Here is a 12,016-nt window from a genome sequence, read left to right as displayed (position 1 = left end):
GCACTTCAGAATCCTTTTAGATGACATTGATTAATCAAAGGAACCCAGAGCATGCCAACCCTGCAAGATTGAATTGGCCGGGCAGATTCTTCTTCTTTATTAGTTCCGCTGTCATGCTTTGCCTCTTGAGCAGATTTGTGCTGTGCTGTCATATAAATAATAGTGACTTGAACTCAGCCAATTGAAACCTCTGGCTGACCTTTGTTGGGCTTGGAAAATGAACAGAGCTGATTAGTACTAGGATGGGAAACCACTAACCCAGAGGCCCCCAACCTTTTGGGCACCAGGGACCGGTTCCATGGAGAGAGGTTTTTCTGTGGACCAGAGGGGGCGTGGTTTCGTGTGCTGCTTGCATCCCGAGGATGGGGCTTTGCTTATTTCTGCAGCCCAGGAATATAACGCCGCCAGGAAAATTACATGAAGGCGTATGTAAGGTCATGAATCAAGCTTGACTTGAAGATCTTTTATCTTTTACCCCAAGTTGCTGATATATAATTATTGCCATTGGAGCTCAGGTAAGGACATGGCTCTTCAATGCTGTTAATGGCATTGGTGTACCATATCTTTCTTGGAACTTTTGCAAGAGATTATTCTTATCTTATTGGAATGTGATTAGTTGGTTATAAAGATGAAGTGGGTAATCTTTTCTCTTGGATATAAGTACAACATTGCCACACGAAGGAGTGCACAAACAAAAATAGGTGCTATTTTTATGGAGTCTTTGAGACTCCTGTATGGTCTGTGATCTGATGTATGTAATAACCGAGTCACCTTCTACATGTTATATATAAGATATTATTTGACCATTGTGTAAGCTGTTAGGAGCGGTTAGCTTTTCCCATGGTAGTATATTAATAGGTCAAAAGGCTGAGGCAGCCTAATCTAAATAGATCCAGTAGTAAAGCTGGTGAGGTAAAATAAGTGGCATGTAAACCTTTAGCTGACACATCCAGTAATTGCAAAATCTCATCTGTTTGTGTTCTATCCCTTGTAGCATGACTCTTACTGTTCTCTGAAGCTTTCTTCTTCCTGCAGAGAATGATACAACTACTGGTCAGTGTGAATAGGTCGGGATTATTAACTTTAATCCTTGAAGATCCCTTGTGTAAACAGGTTTAGGATGACTGAGGAAAAGTTTCAATTCTGAAATGAGTGAGAACTGTGGTAAGGGGTATAAACCAACCATAGATCCTGCTTTGGAAGGTTGAAAAAGTCTACTTGGGGAATGGACTGTTTCTGAAGCCATCAGCTTTGATACCAGTCTGAATCCAAATCTTACTATAGGAAAATGGCAACTTCATTTCTGTGGCTCCTTCTGGAAGTCAGTGAACAACTGAAGTGTTTTTAAAAACTGTATAAAAGAATTGATTTCAACATTTGGATTAAAGCCATAGTCCCTTGAAGAGATGCCAAACTTCAAACAAACAAGGGTTTTCTGTACAAGAACAGTGTGTGTGTGTGTGTGTGTGTGTGTTTGTGTGTGTGTGTGTGTAGGGGTGCATAATGTAAAAAGAAATAAGATTGCGGAGGCTTTGGGGGGAAAACTTACAGCATTCACAAGGACAGATTTAAAGGGAATAGTGCCTTTAAAGTTGAGGAATGTAAAAACAGCATTTGTTTTTAATCCACCCAGTGAGTTTGAATGTCTTTTTTTTTAAATATACTTTATTTTGCAGAAATTACAGTTTAGGGAAAGGGTCAATAACTTAGGAGGCTACTAAAAGTCAGACTCCCAAACCTTTCATCATTTCTAAGCAGAACTCCAAGACTTGAAAATATTTTTTAAAAGAGACCGGAATGATGTTTCCTTTCCGACAGTTTCTGTTTCATGTCTAAGTTGCTTATACTGAACCCATTAATGTTTGGTTCTCCTTCTGTTTACAAAAAGTTTTTAAACCACTGTACAGACACTGTCGTGTATCCTCATTTGGAAATATTGGCCTGTAATGTGAAATCTGAAGTATTTCCCATTCTAGTTAAACACAATTTCCTGAAAAGGTACAAAATAATACAATATGCATTACCTTTACAGGTAGTCCTTATTTAAAGACACAATTGTGACTGGCAGGTCTGTTGTTAAATGAGACCCAATGTGACCACAATTTGCATTTTTTTCTGTTGATTTCTCCATTGACTACTTGTTAGAATAGCAAGAGCAACAGCACTTATATATTGCCCCATAGTGCTTTACACAGCATTCTCTGGGTGGTTTACAGTGTCAGCATATTGACCTGAACAATCTGGGTCCTCATTTTACCAACCTCAGAAGGATGGAAGGCTGAATCAACCTTGAGCCCTGACAGGATCGAACTCCACGCAGTAGGCAAAGTTTACCTGCAATACTGCATTCTAACTACCAAGACTCCTTCCACAGCCTAAAAGCTGACCGTGAAGCTCACAAATGCAATTGTGGGATGCTGTGACATTGGTAAATGCCACCAGTCACATGTCTGCAGTTGTAAGTGTGAGCAGCCATTGATAAATTTACTTTTCAGCACCCTCATTACTTTGAACAGTTGCTAAGCAAGGCTATCATTAAGTGAGGACTACCTGTAATCATACTACTGAAATCCCTCTTACTAGCTTAGTAATTTTATGAAGGCAGGGTACAAATGAATTAAAATAAATTAATATTGATTAGTCAAAGTCTTCTGGTTGATGCGTGTCTAAATCCTGAGCTAGAAAGTGAAAATAATGCAGTTGTGGTTTTGCATTGCTATTGTTAATTGGGTTTTTTTGCTTGAGTGCCCTTAGAGTTGTTATATTGTTTCGATACTGTTTATCTGTTTTCAGACACCTAGTATGGCAGACCTGCAAATCAAAACTAATTTGTTAATTAATCCTTTTGCACATTACCAAAGTGCTCTGCCTCCTTGAAACCAGGTGTGGTGGTTACTCAATAAATGTTTAATATGTTAATCTATTGATCCATCACCCTCCCGAAGTCTTTTTTCACTAACCTGGAGCTTTCAAACTATGTTGGGACTGCATTTCCTCTGGTGGCTGGGGGTGATGGTTGGAAATTACAAGGAGGATGCCTTTAAATGTGGGGAAGATGGCCTTTAATAAAATGAACACGAGAGAGTACTCGGTTTTAAATTCCTTGCTTCTTTCCTCATTACAGATAGACTAATACCTTCCAGTCCAAGATGGCAGACAGCGATAAAAATGGAAGCAGCCGTTCTAGCACCAGCAACAGTCGACTTCAGAGCAAGAAGCCCCCCAACCTGTCTATAATGATCCCACCAGTGAAGACAGAAGAAGAAAGCAGCCAAACAGTGGTATGAATTATTGAGATCCATAAATGTCTGTTAACTGTGAGATTTCCACTGTTACATGCTATCTAGAGAGGTGTCTCTTATAATAGTGTACTATAGCAATGAAAAAAATAATGCTTCAAAATAAAAATAAAAATGTGAACCGGGCTATTTCAAGCACAAAGCAGTGTTTTGTACTTTAAAGCCAGTTGCTCTAAGTTAAAACACTTCCCAAATGCTCTTAAAGCAATCTGATGTTAGCAGTTGTTTTGAGTCTCAGAGAACTGGCTTTCACTTTCCATATGGGAATAATCATGGGCTGAATTGTTCAACCCCACCATCATAGACTAGTCACTAGTGTTAACACTTTGACATTTAGAAAGGAGTGGGACCACTGAAATTCAGTGCTCCTGACTCTCAACTTTGGTGCAGAAGGATACAATGCTCCACAGCTTCAAACATTGCTGAAAGATGTAATAGGAAAACAGATCTAATAGGAAAACATCCATTCTAGACAATCTGCTTCAGTCAGGGTCTTTTGTGTCTATCACTTTCTGGAGAATCTTCCCTGAAAGGGGAAGATGAGAGACTAGATGTAAATTGTCTAATGAGAGTCTATCAAGCATTCACTTCTTCTGGCTGCAGTATTCAAACATGCAAATATGTTGCGGTGTTCTCTCCTTATAGGGCTGTTGTTAGAGGTTCAAGCTAAATTGGATCTCATTAATCAGAATTGTTATGTTTCAGTAAAGCATTCCTGAATCCAGACAATCTGTCTTTAGATGGACTGTCTTCCAAAAAGCCACCATAGTAATAATCTTTGTGATAATCAGGCAGTTAAATTACCTTAGCTTTTATCATATTGACTTGTTATGTCGCACCATTTAAAAGCATTATCTATTCTCCTGCATATACTGTATGTGAGTGCTCCCTAGCTAATGACAAGGGAGAACGGATCATATAAGCGTAGTAAAATCTTTTGTAAGCTCCAGCCAGTTCTTTGGCATTCTACAGAAACTTTTTATGAATGTTGCACTTCCAGGAGGAGAAAATTTCATCCATCCCATCCCTTATTCCATTGCATTTTTTCTTTTTCTCTTTCACTGGTCCCTAAGTTATAAACTGCTCAGAGGTAATATGATCTATGTACCATTTTACCCTCACACAGATATCTATGCCTGACTAACTAGCTTGCCCAGCTTATCTAGTCATGAACGAGAAAGGGCCTGATCCCTCACTGATCAGAAAGTATGATTTCTTGAGAATTTATAATTTGTGTGGATAGTTGAGTAGTCTTTGGATCAAACCTCCCTCCCCATCTTTCTTGCTGATGACCTCAATGTCTCTTTTTAGCTTCTGAAAAAAAACCCAGCTCTTCAAAAGAGTGTGAGCCTTCAAGAGTCGAGATTGAAAAGACAGGACAGCAACTTTGAAAAACATCCCGCCTTGCATAGGCAAACCTCATTGTCCCAGAGTATTCGCAAGTAAGGAGAACTTTTATCCTATCACATTAGTTTATTGTTATTTATTTGACTTATTTCTTCCATTTATTCAGCTGCCCATCTCATAACAATGACTTTGGGCAGCTCATAACATTTAAAAGCAAAGCAATAGCGTAATATGAAACATTAATGACAGCTAAGGATAATTTGTGACCTGTGGGTGTTTGATTTTTGTGCTTGTTGGGTTGTTAATAATATTTGAAACCCACTTTCTGGTCCTTGTAGGTGGGCTTAGACTTACTGAATTTATTTGTACACTTAACACTTTTTCCTCTTGAGAATGTATAGGCTTCCAGTTTAACTGAATGGCATTATATTTTCAATAAGTGCTTTAAATATTAGCCATGGTCTGAACCTGTTCAGAACTGAGAGCTGTGTCAAACAAGGGAAAAGAAGGCAGATACATATCAACTATTTATTGTGACCTATTTTAAATTACAGGTAGGCCTCGACTTGCATCCACAATTGGGGTTTTGATTGTTAATCAGCGTGGTCATTAAGTGACTCATCACATGATAGGGTCTAATTTTATGACAATTTTACCACAAATTATATTCATCATGGTAGTTAAGCAAATTACGTAGTCCTTATGTGAATCTTGTGGCCATTAAGTAAATCTGGCATCCCCAGTTGACTTTGCCTGTAGGAAGCTGGCTGAGAAGTTCACAAATTGTGATCACATGACTGCAGTATGCTGCCACCACTATAAATGTAAGTTGGTTGCTAAGTTGTCCAAACTTCAAGGACAGGTTGTAAGTCACTTTTGGTGGTAACTTTGAACCGTCCTTATATGAATGGTTGTAAGTCAAGGACCACCTGTATGTGAGGTAGTTGAGTTATTGTTCCCTCTCCATCTCAGCTACTAAGCATGGCTATGACTTTTCATAGAACAGAGACAGAATAATTTCCAGATGCTGTAAAGGAAAACAGATGGAAGAAAACTTATTCATAAAAAGTGACTCAGCCCCACCATAAAATTGCTGTGTCTTATTTATACCACAGGGTAGATTCTGGTTATTTTTCCTTAAACATTTTTGAGGATTTGATGAAAACACTGAATATTTCTATCCACGACACTTCATGTTTACTCTGTCAGCTTTAAAAGTGTCCCCTACAACAACCCCACCCCCTCCCATCTGTGAAAACACATCCATTGATCAGCCATTCCTGGAAGCAAAACTAGATAAATGTTCAGGCCTGGATGGAGTAGTTACTTTCTTAACATTTTGAAGTTACTTGTGAAGCCATGGATGTCCTATTTGTCTCCTCTCCTCCTGCACTCAGAGGAGCAGCTCAGTGGTTTGGCGTCAGCAATGACTGGGATGGAAAGCAACAGAATTGGCAGCGCAAGAGCCTTCAGCACTGCAGCCTGCGCTATGGAAAACTCAAACCTGCCTACAGGGAAATAGAAGTGAGCAGCCAGGAGGTGCCTTCTTTCCAAGGCACAGAATCCCCAAAGCCAACAAAAATGCCCAAGGTAGGTGTCATTGCACAAGAGAGTTGGTAACAGAGATACTGACATGCTGTAGAGAAGATTTGACTGTGGAAAAGAAATTATAATCCCTCTTGGATGTACAGCCTGAGGAAAAAGGGCCACCAGAAAGTCAGAACTTCATCTTTTTAAGGTCTCCAAGTTCAGCTTTCACTTTGCCAAGTGAAAAAGTCTGGTGTCAGGCAATAACAAACTCCACTTCAGGGTCTGGGAAGCCACAGTCAGCCAGAGGGAATCCTACTGGATTACCTGAGGTGAAGAACAAAATGGCACCCCTCTATGCACACAAGTCATCTAGCTATTCAGGAGGCCAGCTTATGTCTGTGAAGGAAATTATCTGGCATTGTCCCACCTCATTTGCCATTGAGGTGATGTCCTCCTTTTGCTTAATGAAAGAGTTGATCTTAATTCTCCCTTCCTGTAAGGAAGCTTAAAGGGGCGATGGGTAGCCATAGTCTCAGAGAAGAATATCATCTGTTTAAAAGGACTCGGTATGAAATGATGGGGAAAATCATGACTGAAAGGGATCCGGGAGATGTTGGTCAGAGGAAATCTTATGAGGGGAGGTGAATCAAGCATTTATCTAAAGCACCATCCTAAGGTTGATATGATTTCAATTTAAATCAACATTCCTGTTCCATTTCAACACTGAGTACGAGACTAATTGCTTCAATTGTTTTATCCTTTCAGATTGTAGATCCTTTGGCCCGAGGCCGTCCCTTCAGGCACCCAGATGAAGTGGATCGTCCACGTACTCCACATCCTGTCCTTCCCCCTTTGACTCCTGGAGTTGTGTCCTTGGCATCATTAGGTAGTGTACGGTCAGGTTACACCCGCCTGCCCCGCAGGAAAAGGAAATCGGTGGCCCATATGAGCTTTAAGGCAGCTGCAGCAATTATCAGAGTGAGTTCTAGTTTTGTGGTAAAGCTCTGATCTTCAATTCCTTATTTCTTTAGATAATGGTGTCTAGGATATTGTATGTAATATGTGGTATGTGCTGCTTCCTTATCTTTCTGTTCAGCAACAGTACCACCAGAACTCCAGAGAGGGGAAAAAGTTGTGGATCTATAGGATTTCAATTCAAATTTGAACTGGAAAATAAATTAAATCTCAGTTTGCAATTACTTCTCCAAGTAGTTTATCTATTTCTGAGACAGTCATATGTGTCGGCAGTTATATTGGATGGGAGGGCATTTACCGTATTTTCCGGTGTATAAGATGACTTTCTAAACCAGTGGTTCTCAACCTTTCTAATGCCGCGACCCCATAATACAGTTCCCCATGTTGTGGTGACCCCCCAACCACTTATACATCATCGGGTGCCAGGGGTGTGGCCAAAGAAAAGGGGGAAAAAATGGTGGACAGCCTTGTTTGGCGACCCCCGTGAAATGGTCGTTTGACCCCAAATGGGGTCCCGACCCACAGGTTGAGAACCACTGTTCTAAACCCTGAAAATCTTCTCAAAAGTCAGGGGTCGTCTTATAGGCAGGAATATACAGGTAGCTGTTCTCTGAATTTAAAACCAATCTGCCCTCTAGTGGCCAGTCCTATTTTTTTTTACAGAAATAAGCACTAACACAGTGGTTCTCAACTTTTTTAATGCCGCGACCCCCAACCGGTCATAAGGCAAGGACTACTCAACCGGTCGTAAGTCGAGGACTACTCAACTGGTGCAGCACCATTTGCAAAATGGGACTTTTGGCGGGTTCAGCAGGACAGAGACAGCCTGGACAATTTCTATTGGCTTTTGAAAGCCAATAGAATTAGACTCTATTCAAGAAAGTCTATTCTATTGGCTTTCAAAAGCCAATAGAATAAAAGGAAGTAGCACAGCTAAGGAAAAGGGGGGGGGAAATGGCAGACTGCATTGTTTGGCGACCCCCATGAAATGGTCGTTCGACCCCAAATGGGGTCCCGACCCACAGGTTGAGAACCACTGCACTAACAGGACAAAGCTTTCTAGCAGCAAAGGAATGGAGCTCCTATTGTGCTCATCTATAAACAGAAATTCAATATTGTACTGTATTTTCTGGCGTATAAGATGACTTTCTAAACCCTGAAAATCTTAAAAGTTGGGGGTCATCTTATACGCCCAGTCGCCTTATACTCTGGAATATACGGTATGTTTTTTGCTGGATTCTCCCACTTCACAGTTCCTGGGGATGATTTTTCTGAAACTTCACATTAAATTCTAATTTCAGTGAGATTGAATCCTAATTTCAGTGAGATTGGAGAATCAGTTACTTTACTTTTGAAAAAGTTATATATTATATTTTGTTGTGCTGTTACTTCTAAGTTTGTATTTGAATTCTGGAATTCAGTGAATTCGTGAATATATAATTGCCTTGACAGACTTTGATGATTTCATATTCCAAGTTTCCTAAAGCTGAGGGTTATGAAGTAGATTGTCCTGAGAAAGGTCAGGATCAAAAGGAAACTTATTTGATGGGAACACAAATATTCCCCTTATAAGACTGGAAACCTAAATAGGTGTACAATAGAAGTAAAAGCATATTCTCAATTCAGAACATCTGAATAGAGGCATCACCAGAGGGAGCTGTTGTCTGGCAAGAAAAAGAACGGAGAAGTAGATTTAACGACATTTGACTGGAAGGTTGATGCTATGTAAAACCATCCACTTCATAATTAGAGCCAGTGTTAATATTATTGGCTTATACCCAGCAGACCGTGCTGCAAAACAGATTTACTGAAATAAACCTGTAGCTATCTTGGCTTAAACTATATCTCAAACCTGGTTAGCTATAGCTCCGGAGTGTTTAATCATATGCCAAGCCCTGTGTCTTCCTCTTAGCAGGCGTCTTCCCTTTTGGGAAGGGCTGATCATATCTCCGTAAGTCCAGGTGGAGTTGAAGCTGCTGATAATAGACTGAATCTTTGATAGTGAGTGTTTTGAACCCGACCATTCACCATTCCAATTTGTTTCTTACAATAGGGGCGTTCCGTTCTGGATCCATCAGTGCAAAAACGCAGGGGCAACAAACGGAGCTTTATGTACCCTAGCTTCATGGACGATGATGTGGTGGATGGCATGGATACATTTGACTCGTCCTTCTTCAGTAAGGCAAGCATGGTTCCATGGCCTTCCTGTTACATTCTCCTCCTCTGCTCTGACAGCTCAGTTTCGCTTCTTCCACGCTGGCTGAGGAATTCTGGGAGTTGAAGTCCACAAGTCATAAAAGGGCCAAGTTTGAAGGCCCCTGTTCTTAAGTCTTTGATGTTGCTTGGTAGCCACCTAGATCTTTGCAGCCCAGATTTAGTAATTTTACTATTGCTTATATATAACCGTTTTAAGGTGGTTATGCTAGCCTGATTCTTAAACTTCACCCATGCATGAGAATACAGCCCCAAGGGCTGCTCTTCTCGAAGAGGATTGGGATCTTTTTCAGAGATTCCTTTTTTTGTGTGTGTGCAAGAAATAAATAGGTGTGAATACCCAGCAGCCCCACATGTAAGTAAGATCATTCCTGAGGGTAGGCAAAAAGATTAATAGGATCAATTACATTTCAAAATAAAATAAAACGTAGCCTCTGTTAATTAAACCATATGAAACTTAGCTACATAAACTTTTAGGAGCTTGAATATTTTATTATTATTAAAACATTCCTTGCTGTAAGATATGGCCTTTTCACCATCAGTTTAAAGAAAGCAAAACGGTTCACTAAGAGCATTCTTCTAACTAAGCTTCCAAGGTGGGCGATATAAACTGAGCTGTGCTTGCCTTGAATTCCTACTATATTCTGTTGACTTGTACTGTACCTGTAGCATTAGGACAAGTCACAAGGAAAACAGCTGGAATATAAATATTTGGGTTGTTTTTAATCTAGGCATGCCTGGACATGTCCTTTGCCCAGAGGAATTATCTAGCAAATGGGGAGGGGAGATAGATCCATCACATCCTGCCACTAGCATTGTTCTACTTTTAAAAAATGGTCACAAAGTGGTGTTTCTGGTGTTTCTATCCGGCAGGGGCTCTCACTGTGTGAAGGTAAGGCTCCTTCCACACATTTCACCTGGCCTTGTTCCTATAATTGCACTCTCTCTATTTTGAAGCATTATTTGTTTGGCAAATAACAGTTACACACTGTTGATGTGTATTTTTTTTTCTTTTGCTCAGAAAAAGGGTCTACTGTGCTACTGTCTGATTGATTTCCTTATGTTCCTTTTATATTGCACTATTCACACAGCTTGCTAAGCTTTGCTAAAGCTTACATGTGAACATGCATGATCACATCTGTTGGTTCTTCTTGTAAATGAGCATGGCTAGCAAATTATGAGCAGTGCTACAGAGAGCGAGCCAGAGATCCTGGATCAAACAAAATTCTAAATGTTGAGTTCACACCCTATAAGTTGTGGATTGCATGTGGATCTTGTGAACTATATATATAAGTGGGGCAAAGAGGAAGACTGGGTATGAATGAAAGAAAATACTTACATATCCATGGTATAAAATATATTTTGCTTAATTTCCCGCCATCACCACCACTTTTTTCCATAGATTAATTCTTCTCACATTCCTGCCTTTCCTTCCATTTTATTCCATTTGAAAATAATGAATTTGAATTTTAACTTATACTTTCAGAAACCAGATGTCTAAAGATCAGTGTTTCTCAATCTTGACAACTTTAAGATGTAATCATTCCCAGAATTCCCCAACCAGCCACTGCTATAGATTGTCAATGAAGCTTACCCTGGGAATAGCTAGTGAGTGCAGTTTGCTTATTGGTAGCTGAGCTATATTATGGCTTGATCTGATTAGCAGAGCACTGTTTGTACGTTTAGATGCAAAATAAATTGTCTTCAAATGTCCTACATTAAACTCATTTTTTGATGATGTGGATTTTCTGTATTTTATTTAATTATAAACTAAACCTGCCATTAAAAAAAGAGTGCTCACCATTCTACTTTATTGGCATCTATGGCCAGCCTTTGGTTCTAATGATTCCTTCCTTCCTTCCTTCCTTCCTTCCTTCCTTCCTTCCTTCCTTCCTTCCTTCCTTCCTTCCTTCCTTCCTTCCTTCCCTCCCTCCCTCCCTCCCTCCCTCCTTCCTTCCTTCCTTCCTTCCTTCCTTCTTTTATCATATATGTATCTAATTCCTGATTTTTGAGCTAAATAACTCTCCTGATACAGCTGGACCGGCAGTCAAAGACTTCTTTACATGATTCCTGGGTTGTATGATTAAAGTCCATCTGTCTGGAAATTCTGGCAGCTGCAGCCTCAACATATCTGAGGGATGCTGAGTTAGGGGCATTTATAAAGAAATGCAATATGTATTCATACATAAAACAAGATATCGGGCAGATTCATAACCCCTTAGCCCCATTTACTGCTTTTTCTATAAGATGTTATGAAGGTGTGTATGAGTAGATATATAGATAAAAATGTCGTTTGCCAGAACGACTGGATCCCTCACTGAACAAGATCTACAATTCTCATTTTAAATGAGGCCACGAGTAATAATTCCCCTTTCTTAACAGGTTGACGCACATGAGGAGATGTGCTCCATGCAAGATGATGTATTTGAATCCCCACCTCTCTCTGCTACTTGCTACCATGGGCTTCCCTTACAAGAAGATAAAAAGTCACCTGAAGTTGACCAACCTTTCCAGTGAGTCTTGGAGATCCATTTGGACTGATACAATAGAGCAGTGTTTCCCAAACTTGACAATTTTAAGGCATGAGGACTTCAACTCCCAGAATTCCACAGTCAGCAATGCTGGCTGTGGAATTCTGGGAGTTGAAGTCC

At 40.0% G+C, this 12,016-nt stretch overlaps 1 protein-coding gene across 3 annotated transcripts in view; it reads left to right on the top strand.

Annotated features, from left to right (window-relative positions):
- Positions 1-12,016, top strand: part of RHBDF2 (rhomboid 5 homolog 2) — an 83,799-nt gene that overhangs the window by 47,258 nt on the left and 24,525 nt on the right. For all 3 annotated transcript variants that reach the window (XM_039327988.1, XM_039327989.1, XM_039327990.1), the window contains 6 exons: positions 3,125-3,281; positions 4,611-4,741; positions 6,044-6,236; positions 6,942-7,154; positions 9,205-9,333; positions 11,748-11,878. In XM_039327988.1, the coding sequence (XP_039183922.1) occupies positions 3,150-3,281; positions 4,611-4,741; positions 6,044-6,236; positions 6,942-7,154; positions 9,205-9,333; positions 11,748-11,878 (929 nt within the window). In that variant the 5' untranslated portion in view covers positions 3,125-3,149. The remainder of the gene's footprint in view (positions 1-3,124; positions 3,282-4,610; positions 4,742-6,043; positions 6,237-6,941; positions 7,155-9,204; positions 9,334-11,747; positions 11,879-12,016) is intronic.

Source organism: Crotalus tigris, unplaced genomic scaffold (assembly GCF_016545835.1).
Source record: "Crotalus tigris isolate CLP2741 ecotype Arizona unplaced genomic scaffold, ASM1654583v1 scf7180000024370.6872682, whole genome shotgun sequence".
NCBI classification, from domain to species: domain Eukaryota; kingdom Metazoa; phylum Chordata; class Lepidosauria; order Squamata; family Viperidae; genus Crotalus; species Crotalus tigris.
Note: the sequence above shows the minus strand (reverse complement) of the source record. Positions and strands in the feature narration are given on the sequence as shown.